The sequence below is a fragment of the Pseudophryne corroboree genome, chromosome 2 (assembly GCF_028390025.1).
Source record: "Pseudophryne corroboree isolate aPseCor3 chromosome 2, aPseCor3.hap2, whole genome shotgun sequence".
NCBI classification, from domain to species: domain Eukaryota; kingdom Metazoa; phylum Chordata; class Amphibia; order Anura; family Myobatrachidae; genus Pseudophryne; species Pseudophryne corroboree.
In genome coordinates, this window is record NC_086445.1 from 637,238,094 (window position 1) to 637,256,447 (window position 18,354).

The 18,354-nt window shown below is 48.4% G+C and overlaps 1 protein-coding gene across 1 annotated transcript in view; it reads right to left on the minus strand.

Annotated features, from left to right (window-relative positions):
* Positions 1-16,957, minus strand: part of RNPEP (arginyl aminopeptidase) — a 148,546-nt gene extending 131,589 nt beyond the window's left edge. Inside the window, exons 1-2 of the mRNA XM_063954935.1 lie at positions 16,430-16,957; positions 2,329-2,469 (exon numbers count right to left, since the gene is read on the minus strand). Coding sequence (XP_063811005.1) covers positions 2,329-2,469; positions 16,430-16,789 — 501 coding nt within the window. The 5' untranslated portion in view covers positions 16,790-16,957. The remainder of the gene's footprint in view (positions 1-2,328; positions 2,470-16,429) is intronic.
* Positions 16,958-18,354: the final 1,397 nt, after the last annotated feature.

The following is an 18,354-nucleotide window of genomic DNA, read 5'->3' on the forward strand; positions in this document are numbered from 1 at the left end:
GACCCACAGTAAAGCCTGTCAGAGAGAGACAGAGGGAGAAAATGCCAGCTTACACCCCAGCGCCTAAACCCGGTCTGAAAACACTACAGACGATGTCCCAGACCTGCAGCGCTTTTATAAATTACACACATAATGCACCAAAATCAGTGCCCCCCCCGTTTTGCACCCTGTTACTTGTACAGCAGTGTGAGGAAGGACCAGCATCTCTGCAGCCTTGTGTAGAGAAAATGGCCCCCGTAATGGCGCGCTTCAGACCCGCTCTTTTTTTTTTTAAGTTTGTTATACTGGCGGGGGTCCGGACAGTGCCCTGGCACTTAGTCCGCTCTTGCCAGGTAGTTATTTGAGGTAAAATGCTGCCCAGGGCGCCCCCCCCACGTCCTGCACCCTGTAGTGCCACTGAGTGTGGGAGCATAGCGCCCAGCGCGGCCGCTGTGCGGTACTTCAAAGCTGTCACTGAAGTCTTCTGACTTCTGGCTCGGCAAGGGGGGTGACGGCGGGCTCTGGGAACGAGCATCTAGGCGTACCCAGTGATCAGACCCTCAGGAGCTAATGGTGTCCTGTAGCCAAAGAAGCAGAGCCTTTAAACTCTCAGAAGTAGGTCTGACTTCTCCACGAAGCAGGGAGTCTGTTGCCAGCAGTTCTCCCTGAACATAAAAAACCTAACATAAAGTCTTTTCAGAGAAACTCAGTAGAGCTCCTCAGTGTGTATCCAGTCTGCCTGGGCACAGATTCTAAACTGGAGTCTGGAGGAGGGGCATAGAGGGAGGAGCCAGTTCACACCCCTTTGAAAGTATTAAAGTGCCCATGTCTCCTGTGGATCCCGTCTATACCCCATGGTTCTTGAAATGACCCCAGCATCCTCTAGGACGTATGAGAAAAGTTTTTACGTATGATCTAGCTCTGACACATAGGTGGTCATTCAGAGTTGTTCGCTCGGTAATTTTCTTCGCATCGCAGCGATTTTCCACTTATTGCGCATGCGCAATGTTCGCACTGCGACAAGTAAATTTGCTATGAAGATTGGTATTTTACTCACGGCATTACGAGGTTTTTTCTTCGTTCTGGAGATCGGAGTGTGATTGACAGGAAGTGGGTGTTTCTGGGCGGAAACTGGCCGTTTTATGGGAGTGTGTGAAAAAACGCTATCGTTTCTGGGAAAAACGCGGGAGTGGCTGGAGAAACGGAGGAGTGTCTGGGCGAACGCTGGGTGTGTTTGTGATGTCAAACCAGGAACGACAAGCACTGAACTGATCGCACTGGAAGAGTAAGTCTCGAGCTACTCAGAAACTGCACAGAGAAGTCTTTTCGCAATATTGCGAATCTTTCGTTCGCAATTTTGATAAGCTAAGATTCACTCCCAGTAGGCGGCGGCTTAGCGTGTGCAATGCTGCTAAAAGCAGCTTGCGAGCTAACAACTCGGAATCACCCCCATAATGTAAAAGTCACCAGCACGATTACCTTTGTTTGGAAGGCACTAATATCGCACTGCACCAATGTATGGTCCACATACCAATTTTATGGCAAAGGGTGTATGTAGAGAAAGACAGCTTGAAATTATTAGTTTGTTATGTATTGTTTAGTTACATAACAATTCATCATATGGTTTTACACATTTGCATTGTGTAGGTATTTTACACCATGAAGCCTGTGCTGCGTATCCTGGGCGGACTGGTGCAGTTGTTTTTCTTTTTAAATTGTAATAACATGTCCACTGTTTCATTTTGGTTGTTTTTAGCCAAACGTATATGCGTGGTTCTGTACATAATTCATTGTGCAAGAACTGTCACTTTATGCTGTATATGTATGTTATTGTTTTGCAGCGTTGCCATGGCTACACGGGTGGACCGCATGATGCTACTTCCGCCAGAGGTGGGCCCCGGAGGTGCATGGGGGATAGCTTGGGGTTAAGTGTTATTGTATGTAGTCACTTGAGTGCTGTGTCCTGAAAAAGGAGTGCGTTACCCCAAAATGTTGACTGCTATTACACATGCGCCCCATTGAAAGTGAATGGGCCGGCAAAAGACGCAGCTCGGGAGTGCGTGTACCAGCAAGATGTAGCCACGATATAGATAGATAGATAGATAGATAGATAGATAGATAGATAGATAGATAGATAGATAGATAGATAGATAGATAGATAGATAGATATATATACTTTCAGGGTGTCAGTATGATTAAGAAAGTACTGGTATTTTCTTAAAACTCAAACGGTTCTAAAAAATAAAACCGAGAGAAACCCATTATTCCACAGACAAAAGATAAGGATTTCGTTATTCAATCAGGGTTATTTTCCCAAATATACAAAAAGACCTACTGATATTAACCTACCTGGATACTGGCTGAATAGGTGCTTTTAACAGCAGGTGTATCAAAACAAGGGAAGAAACAGCGGTTTAGAACAGCTTGGCCTTGCGTATACATGTACGGTTTCTTCTTTCCCGCCGTCTGTTCTGGTTCTAACCAACAAACCTGGGTAGAAACGTAAACACATCAACAACCATCACCACTCAATTTATGGACAAGAAAAAAAAAAAAATTAGGTCTTGTGTTACAATTTAGATACAGAATAAATTTGATATTAAAATTAAGTTAGCATAATCACAGGTGACTGGTTACTGAGAATAACTTGTGCTGCATGGCTGTAGACTGCATCTTGTATACAGTCCCCTGCAACTCCTCCTGGTGAGTTGTCACAGACTAGTGATACCACTAAATGTTGGTATATCGGGTTAATGTAGAGGTTCTCAAACATGGTCCTCAAGGCACTCCAATGGTTCAGGTTTTAGGTATATCCATGGCTCAGCGCAGATGGTTAAATTAGGTGCTAATGAAGTCACCTGTGGTCAAGCATGGATAAAACTTAAAACCTGGACTGTTGGGGTGCCTTGAGAACCACGTTTCAGAACTTCTGGATTAATGTTTAGCTCTTTTAGCCATTCAGCCTAGCTGGTCTTCCTGCAGCAATGTTACGTGCTAGCGGAGACTATCAAGTAACTACGCGAGTCAGTTAGCAAGAGATAACTGGAAAGATTTACTTTTTATGAAAAAATAGGATTTTGGTACTCACCAGGTAAATCCTTTTCTTTGAATCCATAGGGGGCACTGGAGTACTCTTGGGATATGGACGGCTTCCGTAGGAACAGCACTGAATATTTAAATTTAGAACACTCCACCCCTCCATATCCCCGAGTACCTCAGTGTTTTTTACTGAGCCGAACAGGAACTATAGAGAGGTTGACAATGGAGTATTACATATAACATAACGGACAATAACGAAGTTGACAAATAACGTTACTGACAACTAAACAGTTGACACCCTAACCAGCACTTGATAATTTGAACCAGTCGGTGAGAGTGTGTTACCATAAGATCCTCAGAACTCACCACAACTAGGTAAAACTGCTCTGGGTGGGCGTCCAGTGCCCCCTATGGATTCAAAGAAAAGGATTTACCTGGTAAGTACCAAAATCCTATTTTCTTTTTCATCCACTAGGGGTCACTGGAGTACTCTTGGGACGTACCAAAGCTTCCCCCGTGGGCGGGAGAGCTGTTTGGCACCTGTAACACTAGGCGGCCAAAGCTAGATGCTGATGCCGCAAACGTATCAAACTTGTAAAAGCGCACAAACGTGTGCACTGAAGACCATGTAGCCGCACGGCAAAGCTGCGTCGTAGAAGCTCCCCGACCAGCTGCCCATGAAGTTCCCACAGAACGTGTGGAATGAGCGGTTACTGATGTAGGCGGCTGTAACCTAGCATGAAGGTAAGCCTGACGTATGGTCGGTCAGTTTTATCCATCTGGATAAGGTTTGTTTAGACACTGGCCAACCCATCTTGGCAGCATCATAGAGAACAAACAACGTATCCGTCTTACGAACTGAAGACGTTCGGGATACATAAACGCGTAATGCGCGTACCATATCCAGAGTTCCAGAATGTGCTGTCAACACAGGAACTACTATTGGTTGATTGATGTGAAAAGAGGACACTACCTTTGGTAAGAAAGCGGGATTCGTCCGAAGTTCCGCTCTGTCATCATGAAACACCAAATACGGTGACTTGCAAGACAAGGCACCCAAATCCGAAACACGCCTTGCCGAAGCTAAGGCTAGAAGAAAAAAATTGTTTTCCAAGTGAGAAACTTTATATCCACTTGCTGTAAGGGTTCAAAATATGAAGACTGTAAGAAATCTAAAACCAGATTCAAGTCCCATGGCGCTGTAGGCGGAATGAATGGAGGCTGTACTCTGAGGACACCTTGGAGAAAAGTGCGTATAGACGGCAATAGAGCCAATCGTCTTTGAAAGTAAATTGACAAAGCAGATACCTGCACCTTTAGTGTAGATAAACGCAGTCCTCCATCCAACCCTGTTTGTAGAAACAACAAAAGGCGGGTTAACTTGAAAGATGATGTCGGAAACTTCAGAGCTTCACACCAACCTATATAGGCACGCCATATTCTGTAATAATGAGCTGCCGTAACCGGCTTCCTAGCTCGTAACATGGTTGGTATAACCGATTCTGGAATGCCCTCTCTTCTTAAGAGGGCGGTCTCAACAGCCACCCCGTCAAACGCAGCCACGCTAAATCGGGGTAAAGGAACGGACCCTGTTGTAACAGGTCTGGACGTAGTGGGAGCGGCCAAGGATCGTCTGCGAGTAGTCCTTGGAGATCCGAGAACCAAGCTCTCCGAGGCCAATGAGGCGCCACTAGTATGACTGTGACAGACTCTCTTTTGATCCGTTTTAGCACCAGAGGGAGCAACGGAAACGGTGGAAACAGATACACAAGACTGTACGGCCACGCGACAGTGAGAGCATCCACCGCCACTGCCTTTGGATCTCTTGTTCTGGACACATACTGGAACGTTTGGTGATTGTGTCGAGACGCCATCAGGTCCACCTGAGGATAACCCCATCGCTGAACCAACATGTGAAACACTTCTGGATTTAATGCCCATTCGCCTTGATGAAAATCCCGACGACTGAGATAATCCGCTTCCCAGTTGTCCACTCCCGGAATGAACACGGCCGACAATATCACCTGGTGGTATTCCGCCCAATTGAGGATTCGAGCTACTTCCCGCATTGCCATGCGGCTTCTCGTTCCTCCTTGTTTGTTGATGTATGCGACCGCCGTCGCATTGTCTGACTGCACTTGGACAGGCTGAGAGCGAAGCAAGTGCACCGCTTGTCGTAGCGCATTGTAAACTGCGCGGAGTTCCAGGACATTTATAGACAGCAATCTTTCGTGATCCGCCCAGAGACCCTGGAGCTGACAATTTTGAATTACCGCTCCCCAACCTCTGAGACTGGCGTCCGTAGTTAGAATTATCCAATTCCAGCCTCCGAACCGTCTTCCTGCGGTTAAATTGTGTTCCTTGAGCCACCAGAGCAGAGACACTCTTGCCCTTGGCGACAACCTCACCCTGTGGTGAATCTGCAGATGCGAGCCCGACCACTGGGCGAGCACATTCAGTTGAAATGGACGCGAGTGAAATCTTCCGAACTGAAGCGCTTCGAAAGCTGCCACCATTGTGCCTAAGAGGCGAATGCACAAGTGTACAGACACTGTGCGTGGCTTGAGCACTAACTGTACTAGATGGCGTAGAACTTGTACTTTCTGTTGTGGTAGGTAAATTCTTTGATTGACCGTATCGAGAATCATACCTAGGAATTGAAGGCGTTGAGACGGAATTAGATGTGATTTCTTGAAATTGACAATCCAACCGTGGTGAACCAGTACATCGTACGTTAGCAGCGCATGTTGGAGAAGCATCTGTTGAGACGGAGCTTTGATGAGCAGATCGTCTAAATACGGAACTATTGTCACTCCCAGGGATCTGAGATGAGCTATCATCACAGACATCACTTTGGTGAATACCCGAGGCGCTGACGACAGGCCAAACGGTAGAGCCTGAAACTGGTAATGGTTCTGGCGTATTGCAAACCGTAAGAATTTCTGATGAGGCTGCCAAATTGGAATGTGTAAGTACGCATCCTTGAGATCTAGCGCAATCATAAATTCCTTTGGCTCTAAACCCGCAATCACCGAACGCAGAGACTCCATCTTGAATCTGTAGTAAGTTACGTACTGATTGAGACCCTTTAAGTTCAATATTGGTCTGACTGAGCCATCCGGCTTCGGTACCACAAACAGACTGGAATAATAACCCTGACCCTGCTGATGTACAGGGACCGGAATCAAAACTGCTGAATCCAGTAGGGACTGAATGGCAATTTGCATAACCGCCCTCTTGTCGTCCGACAGAGGCAATCCTGTCTTGAAAAACCGCAGAGGCGGAAGACAGTCGAACTCTATTTTGTAACCTTTTAACACTAAATTGCGGATCCACCCATCCGCGGATGTGTGGAACCACGCCAAATGGAACGTCTGAAGGCGTGCTCCCACAATCGGAGAACCGAGATGGGCTGGTAGCCCGTCATGCCACTGGTTTGTTGGTAACCTTAGCGTCCTGGCGACTTTTGTTGGTTTGTTGGAAACCACGTCCACGTCTAGCAGGCGTGGCTGTTCCTCTGCCACGTCCTCGAAAGGACTGAGGTCTAAAGGATTTGAACGAAGGTCCAGCGTACCTCCTTCTTGATACCGGTGGAGGCAATGGTAAGAAAACAGACTTACCTCCCGTAGCCTCAGCAATCCATGCGTCCAATTCAGGACCAAACAACTTCTTGCCATCGTAAGGCAACGCCTCTATACCTCGTTTGACCTCTGCCTCCGCATGATAAGCACGCAGCCAGAGTGCTCTTCGTGCCGTAACTAGCGACGATGAAATACGAGAAGTGAGTTGACAGACGTCAGTAGACGCTGTACAGAGATACTCTACAGCCTCACTCATTTGATTTGCAAGAAGTATCAGGTTTTCGTCATGTAAAGCAGATTTGAGTTCTGTAATCCATATTATGAGCGCCTTAGTGACCCAGATGCCAACCAATCCAGGTCTCAGCATCACACCTGCTGCTACATACATGGACTTTAGCATAGTTTCTATCTTGCGATCTGAAGGGTCTTTAAGCGTAGTAGCTGCTGGCACTGGTATGGTTAATTTCTTGGTAAGCTTCGACACTGACGAATCAACTATTGGTGGATTCTCCCATGTACATGTTACCGAGTCTGGAAACGGGTAACTAGACTTAAATCTGCGAGGTATAGAAAACCGTTTATCTGGATTCTGTCGTGTTTCTACTAACATCTGATTAAGAGATTCCGAGACAGGAAAACTTATTGGAGTTTTTTGTCGTTTAGTAAATACGACCTGATCATTTGTGAGAGGCTCCTCAGTTTCAGTAAACTTCAGAGACTGACGTACCGCTCTGATGAGATCATCAATGCCGGAACTGTTAAAATCCTCACCATCTGACTCCACTTCGCCCTCCTCACCCTCATCTTGTTCCGTGAGATCTGGCATGGAATCGTCAGAATGCAACATAGCAGAAACTGGAAAATCATAAGACATATGAAATTTATCCCGTTTACCCAAAATGGATTTGGACCTTACGCAAGGCTGAGACGCCTCCGATAGTTCTGGCGGTCTCACCCTAGACTCAGATCTTGCCGTTTCCCGCTCCTGTCGAGCGGCGGTCAATTCTGATTGTAACCTATCCAGTACATTTACTAACATTTCCCAAGGAGGGTTCGGTGAGGAAATTGGCTGTAAAACTGGAGCAGAAATTGTATTCTGAACCGAATCCACAAAACATACTGTACATGTGGTGGATCCATCAGGTAACACACTGCTACAGACTTTGCAATTATGCTTTTTAGTTTTTGCTGGTGCCTAACTCATTATGGCGACAGACAATACAATACACAAAAACCAGACACTTGCACGACTCAGTAAAATAGTAGTAAGGTGTATATATATATATATATATATATATATATATATATATATATATATATATATATATATCTGGCCAAGTGCAGTACACGTGGCTAGTACTATGAAATGTGATCCCAAATTCCCACTAACACCCCTGCGCCTCCGGTGGAGTAGAGATGTAGTACTGGGACGTTCTGGAATCACAGAGGAAGACACAGGAAGCATGGTTAAAAATGGCTGCCATGCTTAACTTATAATCACAGTGCTGGTTACAAGCTTTTGACTGATTATAACCCTGTATGAAATCCTGTGTAAATACCCCTGCAGCCTAGCATCTGCTGTTGCTGCAGTTTCTTATGCCGCTGTATTGCCCCTTCTTTCTCCGTTTATTGCCCCCCTCCGTGAGGTAATGCCTGCATGCTCTTTCAGATGCAGAGCAGCGGGCAGCGCAGCGTGTGGGGCCGCCAGCGGGTTATCGGGCGCAAAGACAGAGAGCGGATCGTGCTGTGCTGTGAGCCGCGGGAGCCGGGTGAGCAGCGGAAATACAGCGGTGGGGGCCGGAGCAGCAGCGGCCAGAGCAGCAGCGGCGGCCGGCGCAGTGAGCGGGCAGAGCAGCGGCGGCCGGAGCCGTATGAGTGGGGCGAGTAGCGGCGGCGGCCGGAGGCAGTCTGCAGAGTCCCCGGCACAGTAACAATGTCCCCACACCTCGGGATGGCAGCGGGAGCTGACCGCCCCCGTTCACATACCTTCACTCCTGCAGCTTGTGAGGAGGCTCCGACGGGGCTTCTGTACAAGCGCCGGCCAGCCTGAGCAGGAGGATCTCTGTGTGGCTGTGAGGGAGCTCTTTTAGAGAGGACCGACACGCCACTGCTGCTATCAGCAGCTTGCACTATCCCTGACCCTGCCTTTTGGAAGGGGGAAAGGGATGTGTATAAAATAGAAAAATATAAAAATAAGAATAAAAATGAAAGTAATTGTGGACCCAGCCACAATCGAACTGTTGCTATCGAGCACAGAAAAAACACTGAGGTACTCGGGGATATGGAGGGGTGGAGTGTTCTAAATTTAAATATTCAGTGCTGTTCCTACGGAAGCCGTCCATATCCCAAGAGTACTCCAGTGACCCCTAGTGGATGAAAAAGAAATGGATAGTCTGTTTAGCACACAATGGGGGAGATTCAAATGTTTGAAAAATCAGTTGGGAGTCTGTTTTTTCCTATCTAATGGACAGGAACAAACAGACACCCAACCGACTTTTCAAACATTTGAATCTCCCCCAGAAAATCTATTATATAGCCCTGTCATAAAGGGACAATATAGTTTTTCTGGAGCGATGTGCCGGTCACTGAACCACCAATCACTCCACATGCCAGCAAGACAAGAACCAAGAACAATATCCGCGAACTACTGGCAGGTCAACAAAGCATCAAGGTTCACTCTATGGAGTGGTGTCTGCGGAAGTAAGCTTAGATAGCTATTCAATGCTGGATTGTCTGCCTGCGTAATAGAGCGATTATAAAGCCTCCTCAATCCCTTGGAGTGCAGCTGGCTACTAGGTGTCCTACGCTGGACTATTTAAAAAAAAAAAAAAAACCTGGTCCCTCCACTTCAGTTTTTTGTTACATAGAATTTTTTATTTTTTTATGAGGGGATAGGGGTAAAATGAGTTCTCCAACTCATCAGCACCAAGAAGCATTGAACACGTCGTCATCTGCTAAATGCGGACATGTTCACAACGCTGACACTCTGCAGATACTGGAGCATTAAATTGCAGGATGGGAAGGTGAGGCAGCAGAAGGTGAGAGGGGTGGGCAACAAGCTGCCCTCCAGCTGTTGAAGAACTACACATCCCAGCATGCCCTGCCATAGTTTTACTATTTGGCCATGGTAAAAAACTTGCATGGCATGCTGGGATGTGTAGTTCCACAACAGCTAGAGGGCCGCTTGTTGCCCACCATTACTTGGGAAAGGTTGGGGTTAAGGTTAAAGATATACTCACCTATGGCAACGCCACACAATGCACCGGAAGTCATCAGTACCTCATCCCAAAAGACACTGCTGGAGCAGCTGTACCCCCTGAACCAAGAAAGTCACCACAAGACCACCAGCAATGTTTTGTCGACATTTCATCAGTGTCGACATGCTGCCTGTTGAAAATCTCATGTAGACATGATGAATGTTGAAAAAATATTATACTACACCTGCCTCTGGGAGACCTCTAACAAGCATAGCCCTTTTCAGATACAGTATGTTAAAAAAGCTTGCAGAATTCACCAATTAAAAACATCTCAACACCACAAATAGTAATAAGGAAAGTCAATACAAAAGAAATATTCCAGAACAAAGCAGGGACCAAAGCTCTATTACGTGACTAATATGGTATTATTTTTGTGCTCACTACTTGTATCTGCAAGATGCTATAGACCTCTAAATCCAGACTGGTCACTTTTTCTAATTACAAACTACAGTGTGAAAATAAGATTTTACTTACCGGTAAATCTATTTCTCGTAGTCTGTACGTAGAGGATGCTGGGACTCCGTAAGGACCATGGGGAATAGATGGGCTCCGCAGGAGATAGGGCACTTTAAGAAAGCTTTGGACTCTGGGTGTGCACTGGCTCCTCCCTCTATGCCCCTCCTCCAGACCTCAGTTAGGGAAACTGTGCCCAGAGGAGATGGACAGTACGAGGAAGGATTTTTGTAAATCTAAGGGCGAGATCCATACCAGCCACACCGTATAACTTGTGATACACTACCCAGTCAACAGTATGAACAACTACATAGCCTCGGTTAAACCGATAAACTATAACATAACCCTTATGTAAGCAACAACTATATACAAGTCTTGCAGAAGAAGTCCGCACTTGGGACGGGCGCCCAGCATCCTCTACGGACTATGAGAAATAGATTAACCGGTAAGTAAAATCTTATTTTCTCTAACGTCCTTGAGGATGCTGGGACTCCGTAAGGACCATGGGGATTATACCAAAGCTCCCAAACGGGCGGGAGAGTGCGGATGACTCTGCAGCACCGATTGAGCAAACATGAGGTCCTCCTCAGCCAGGGTATCAAACTTGTAGAACTTTGCAAAGGTGTTTGAACCCGACCAAGTAGCAGCTCGGCACAATTGCAATGCCGAGACCCCTCGGGCAGCTGCCCAAGAAGAGCCCACTTTCCTAGTGGAATGGGCCTTAACCGATTTAGGCAATGACAAACCTGCCGTAGAATGCGCCTGCTGAATCGTATTACAGATCCAGCGAGCAATAGTCTGCTTTGAAGCAGGAGCGCCAACCTTGTTGGCCGCATACAGAACAAACAGAGCTTCAGTCTTCCTGATTCTAGCCGTTCTGGTCACATAAATCTTCAAAGCCCTGACCACATCCAGGGACTCGGAATCCTCCAAGTCCCGTGTAGCCACAGGCACGACAATAGGTTGGTTCACATGAAAAGATGAGACCACTTTTGGCAGAAAGTGAGGACGAGTCCTCAACTCTGCCCTATCCACGTGAAAAACCAAGTATGGGCTTTTATGTGATAAAGCCGCCAATTCTGAAACACGTCTTGCCGAAGCCAATGCCAACAACATGACTACTTTCCACGTGAGGTATTTCAACTCCACAGTTTTGAGTGGTTCAAACCAAGGTGACTTGAGGAAACGTAACACCACGTTAAGATCCCAAGGCGCCACCGGAGGCACAAAGGGAGGCTGAATATGCAGCACACCCTTCACAAAAGTCTGTACTTCAGGAAGAGAGGCTAATTCTCTTTGAAAGAAAATGGATAAGGCCGAAATTTGGACCTTTATGGACCCTAATTTTAGGCCCAAAGTCACTCCTGTTTGAAGGAAGTGAAGTAGACGGCCCAAATGGAACTCCTCCGTAGGAGCAGCTCTGGCCTCACACCAAGAAACATATTTTCGCCATATACGGTGATAATGTTTTAACGTCACGTCTTTCCTAGCCTTGATCAGGGTAGGAATGACCACCTCCGGAATCCCTTTTTCCGCTAGGATCCGGCGTTCAACCGCCATGCCGTCAAACGCAGCCGCGGTAAGTCTTGGAACAGACAGGGCCCCTGCCGCAGCAGGTCCTGCCTTAGAGGAAGAGGCCACGGATCTTCTGTGAGCAACTCTTGCAGCTCCGGATACCAAGTCCTCAGTGGCCAATCTGGAACAATGAGGAAGGTTCTGACCCTGCTTATTCTTATTATTCTCAACACTTTGGGTATGAGAGGAAGAGGAGGAAACACATAGACCGATCTGAACACCCAAGATGTCACCAGAGCGTCTACTGCTACCGCCTGAGGGTCCCTTGACCTGGCGCAATACCGCTTTAGCTTTTTGTTGAGACGGGATGCCATCATGTCTATTTGAGGCAGTCCCCACCGACCCGTGATCTGTGCGAAGACTTCTTGATGAAGTCCCCACTCTCCCGGATGCAGGTCGTGCCTGCTGAGGAAGTCCGCCTCCCAGTTGTCCACCCCCGGGATGAACACTGCTGATAGCGCGCTTACATGGCCTTCCGCCCAGCGTAGAATCCTGGTCGCTTCTGCCATGGCCACTCTGCTCCTCGTTCCGCCTTGGCGGTTTATATGAGCCACTGCCGTGACATTGTCTGACTGAATCAGAACCGTTTTTTTTCCGAAGCAATTCCTCCGCTTGACGCAGGGCGCTGTATATGGCTCTCAACTCCAGGACGTTGATGTGGAGACAAGTCTCTAGATTTGACCAGAGACCTTGGAAATTTCTTCCCAGTGTGACTGCTCCCCAGCCTCGGAGGCTTGCGTCCGTGGTCACCAGGACCCAGTCCTGAATGCCGAACCTGCGACCCTCTAGTAGGTGAGCACTGTGCAGCCACCACAGGAGAGATACCCTGGTCCTGGGAGACAGGGTGATCCTTCGATGCATTTGTAAATGGGACCCGGACCACTTGTCCAAGAGGTCCCATTGAAAAGTCCTCGCATGGAACCTGCCGAAAGGGATGGCCTCGTATGAAGCCACCATCTTCCCCAGGACCCGCGTGCAATGATGCACTGAAACCTGTTTTGGTTTTAATAGGTTCCTGACCAGCGCTATGAGCTCCTGAACCTTTTCGACCGGAAGAAAAAACTTTTTCTGGTCTGTGTCTAGAATCAGGCCCAAAAAAGTTAAGACGCGTTGTAGGGACTAGCTGGGACTTCGGTATATTGAGAATCCAGCCGTGTAACTGCAACGTCTTTATGGACAGAGACACGCTGTCCAGCAACTTCTCCCGAGATCTCGCCTTTATGAGGAGATCGTCCAAGTATGGGATAATTGTGACCCCCTGCCTGCGCAGGAGCACCGTCATTTCCGCCATTACCTTGGTGAAAATTCTCGGGGCCGTGGACAGCCCAAACGGCAACGTCTGAAATTGGTAGTGACAGTCCTGCACTGCAAATCTCAGGAACGCCTGATGAGGGGGGAATACCGGAACATGAAGGTAAGCATCCTTTATGTCCAGGGACACCATCCAATCCCCCCCCTCCAGGCTGGCGATGACCGCCCTGAGTGATTCCATTTTGAACTTGAACCTCTTCAAGTACAGGTTCAGGGATTTTAGGTTTAAAATGGGTCTGACCGAACCGTCCGGTTTCGGGACCACAAACAGGGTTGAGTAATATCCCTCTCCTTGCTGGAGATGAGGAACAGTGACAATCACCTGTTGAATATACAATTTTTGGATTGCTGCCAACACTAGCTCCCTCTCTGACGGGGAAGCCGGCAGAGCCGATTTGAAAAACCAGCGAGGAGGCAAGTCTTCGAATTCCAGCCTGTATCCTTGAGAAACAATCTCTAATGCCCAGGGATCCACCTGCGAGTGAACCCAGACGTGGCTGAAAAACCGAAGACGAGCCCCCACTAGATCTGCCTTTCCCCCCGGGAAGCCCCAGCGTCATGCGGTGGACTTTGCAGACGCAGGGGAGGACTTCTGCTCATGGGAACTAGCTGTGTGCAGCTTCTTTCCCCTGCCTTTCCCTCTGGCAACAAAGGACGATCCCCGTACCTTTTTGTTTTTATTGGAACGAAAGGACTGCGTTTGATAATGAGGTGCCTTTTTTGTATGCTGCGGGGGGACATAAGGTAAGAAATTCGACTTACCAGCCGTAGCAGTAGAGACAAGGTCCGAGAGGCCGTCTCCAAACAACTCCTCCCCTTTGTAAGGCAAGGACTCCATATGCCGCTTTGAATCGGCGTCTCACGTCCACGGTCGGGTCCACAAGAGCCGCCTAGCAGAAATAGACATAGCATTTATTCTGGAGCTTAATAAACAAATGTCTCTCTGAGCATCTCTCATATACAAGGCAGCATCTCTGATATGCTCTATGGTCATTTGAATGGCATCCCTATCTAAGGTGTCAGTCTCCGTAGATAAGGAATCTGCCCATGCCACAACCGCACTACAAACCCAGGCCGACGCCATAGCCGGTCTAACAATAGTACCTGAATGAGTGTTGTGCTTCATGGTAATTTCCTGCCTGCGATCAGCAGGATCCTTGAGGGAAGCCGTATCCTGAGAAGGCAGTGCCACCTTTTTGGACAAGCGTGTCAGCGCCTTGTCTACTTTAGGCAAAGATTCCCATCGTATCCTATCCGTTTGTGGAAAAGGATACGCCATAAGAATCCTTTTGGGAACTTGTGGTCTCCTATCCGGAGATTCCCAAGCCTTTTCGCACAATTCACTCAGTTCAAATGAGGACGGAAAGGTGACTTCAGGCTATTTCCCTTTATACATGTGTACCCTCGTGTCAGGGACAGGGGGTTCCTCAGTAATATGCAAAACCTCTTTAATGGCAATAATCATGTATCGAATACCTTTTACCACCCTCGGCTGTAATTTTGCATCTTCATAGTCGACACTAGAGTCAGTATCCGTGTCGGTATCTGTGTCATCGATCTGGGATATGGTGCGCTTCTGAGACCCTGAAGGGCCTGGCGCCACAGGGACAGGCATGGACTGGCTACCTGACTGATCCCTAGCTTCAGCCTTGTCTAACCTTTTATGCAATAGATTGACATTTGCATTCAAGACATTCAGCATATCCACCCATTCCGGTGTCGGTGCTGCCGACGGCGACATGACATTCAAGCACTCCCCCTCCACATTAAGCGAGCCTTCCTCGTCAAACATGTCGACACACGCGTACCGACATTTCACACACACACAGGGAACCTCTTTTCTGAAGACAGTATCCCCTTCAAGGCCCTTTGGAGAGACAGAGAGAGAGTATGCCAGCACACACCCCAGCGCAATGACCCTGGAGACCAACACAAACTGTTTTTCCCCCAGCCGCGCTGTATAATATGTTATCCGCCAATTATGTGCCCCCCTCTCTTTTAAACACCCCATTCACCGTGTGTAAGCAGGGGAGAGTCCGGGGAGCTTCCTCCCAGCGGTGCTGTGGAGAGAAAGTGGCGCTGGTGAGTGCTGAGGGAGAAGCCCCGCCCCCTCGGCGGCGGGCTTCTGTCCCGCTCAAACTTACTAAAATATGGCGGGGGCTCTTTTATATACATGTACAGTGCCCACCTGTACATGTATATTGTCTTTTGCCATAATAGAGGTGTTATATTGCTGCCTAGGGCGCCCCCCCCCCTGCGCCCTGCACCCTTACAGTGACCGGAGTATGTGAGGTGTATGGGAACAATGACGCACAGCTGCAGTGCTGTGCATTACCTCAGTGAAGCTGAAGGCTTCTGCCGCCTGACGTCTTCTGACTTCGGTTCTTCTGGCTCTGTGAGGAGAACGGCGGCGCGGCTCTGGGGGTGGCCGCCCAGTAAGAACCTGTGTTCACCCCCTCTGGAGCTAATGGTGTCCAGTAGCCGAGGAAGCAGAGCCTATCTTAGACAAGAAGGTCTGCTCCTCTCTCCTCAGTCCCTCGATGCAGGGAGCCTGTTGCCAGCAGTGCTCCCTGTAAAAAAGTAGAAAAAAAATCCAAACAAAAATGCTTTCTAGGCAGAGAACTCAGGAGAGCGCTCTGCAGTGCACCCATCTTGCTCTGGGCACAGTGTAAAACTGAGGTCTGGAGGAGGGGCATAGAGGGAGGAGCCAGTGCACACCCAGAGTTCAAAGCTTTCTTAAAGTGCCCTATCTCCTGCGGAGCCCGTCTATTCCCCATGGTCCTTACGGAGTCCCAGCATCCTCAAGGACGTTAGAGAAATATTGTTTGGGACCTGTACATATCAGTAATCCTCCGTGTGCAAAATAGCTTTTGAGACAAACAAGTATGAGATAGAACATTAACCTTAAAGAAGCTAAATAGGGAAATGAAACAACCAAATCAGCAAAAGAGTGTAGATAAGGGAGACAAAGTGCACACACAAGAAAAATAGCAGCGCTCATACGGGACCATTTATCTGTGGGGTTTACAGTTACAAGATGGCATTAATGAATCACCTATACAGAATCTCACAGCAGATATAACACAATACACTCACACATTGCTCACGTGTATAGCTAGCAAACATCGATTAAAACCTGTAACTCGATCAGTTAAGACTAGAGACAGGTAATAGACAGCTGCTGGACACAGGCGATAAGAAGTACAGTACATCCAATATACTACAGTGTCTCACCCCTGGGCTGTCCCCAACCTCGTACTCTATAGTGACCCGCATCTTGGTCTCGGGTGTGAGCGCTTCGGGCAGTGTGATTTCAAGGATGCTGCCATAGCTGGTGAAAGGTTTATCCTCCCAGTGCAGCTCCTTCTGCTCCCCGCTGAAGAGATCTGACGAGATCCGGAGAACGTGCAGGCTCGGGTAAGAGTCCAGTCTCAATACCCCGGTCTCTCTCAGCAGCCGCAGCTCTAGCCGCTCCGAGCCGCGCAGCTTCCTCGCCTGCGTGTCCGCCTGCAGCTCCAGGTGGAAGTGATCCAGGTGGAAGTCTCGGTAACTGGAGGCCGTAGCCGCATCTTCTACCAACCTTCCCTTGCTCATTTTGTCGGAGTACTAGTAAACTGCAAATATTACTTCCTCCTTTCAGCAGTCAGTCCGCATCCTCCTGGGTCCTAATGCTCCCATATAACTTCTTTCCTGCACTCTGTTGATGAGCGTTGCCAGGACATGTGACAATAAAGTGTGGGGGAGGTAACAATGCAGATGAGACTTTGGGGGACATGTACTAAGCAGTGATAAAAGTGGAGAAGTGAGCCAGTGGAGACGTTGTCCAAGGCAACCAATCAGCATTGATGTTACATTTCTAATTTGCATACTTTAAAAGTATACAGAGCAGCTGATTGGTTGCCATGGGCAACTTCTCTACTGGCTCCCTTCTCCACTTTTATCACTGCTTAGTACATGTCCCCCTCAATGGGCCTAATTCAGATCTGTTTGCTCGCTAGCTATTTTTTGCAGCGCTGCGAACAGATAGATGCCACCTATAGGGGAGTGTATTTTAGCTTTGCAAGTGTGCGAACGTGTGTGCAGCCGCCCTGTACAAAAACAGCTTGTGCAGTTTCTGAGTAGCTCTGACCTTACTCAGCCGCTGCGATCACTTCAGCCTATTCGAGCCCGGAATTGACATCAGACACCCGCCCTGCAAACGCTTTGACATGCCTGTGTTTTTCCAACAGCTCCCAGATAACGGTCAGTTGCCACCCACAAACGCCCTCTTCCTGTCAATCTCCTTGCGAACGGCTGTGCAAATGGTTTCTTCGCTAGAAACAGTGCACAACAACAACGATCCGCTTTGTAACTGTACGGCGCACCTGCGCATTGCGGTGCATACACATGCGCAGTAGTTACCTGATCGCTGCGCAGTGAAAAACTCTAGCGAGCGAACAGATCTGAATTAGGCCCAATACCTGCTACTATGCTGGGAAATTTTGGTGCACTTTGCTTCAGTATCTAAATCTGACCGAGGGTAGGTACACACCAGAACAACAGGAATATGGGCCAATGGGGGTCATTCCGAGCCGATCGCACGCTGCACTTCGTCGCAGCCGTGCGATTGGGTCGGAACTGCGCATGCGCAGCGGCCGCATTGCGCAGGCGCATTGTTGCCCAGCGGCAGCGACGCTGCATACGAAAAAAGCGGTCGCAGCGGCGACCGCAAGATTAACAGAAGGAAGGGGGAACCGGGCGGCAACTCACCGTTTTCAGGGAGTGGTGAGTCCAACGCAGGCGTGTCCAGGCGTTTGGAGGGCGGATGTCTAACGTCAATTCCGGGACCTGCAACGCTGGATCGATCGCACAGGGTAAGTCTGACCCTGGTCTTCTTTTACACAAAACTTTTTTTGCATAGCAGGGCTGCACAAGCGATCGCAGCCCTGCTTTGCAGAAATACACTCCCCCATATGCAGCGTCTAGTTGATCGCACGGGCAGCAAAAAGTTGCTGCATGCGATCAACTCGGAATGACCCCCCAATGGTCGGGGAGACTTCTTTTCGCCCTGCACCATGCCAGATTGCGTTCCGTCCTTCATTATACTGCACAGTGCCATGTACGATATCGCCACTTCAGCAATCCTGCATATGCACTAGGCGAAATGGCAAATCATGCTG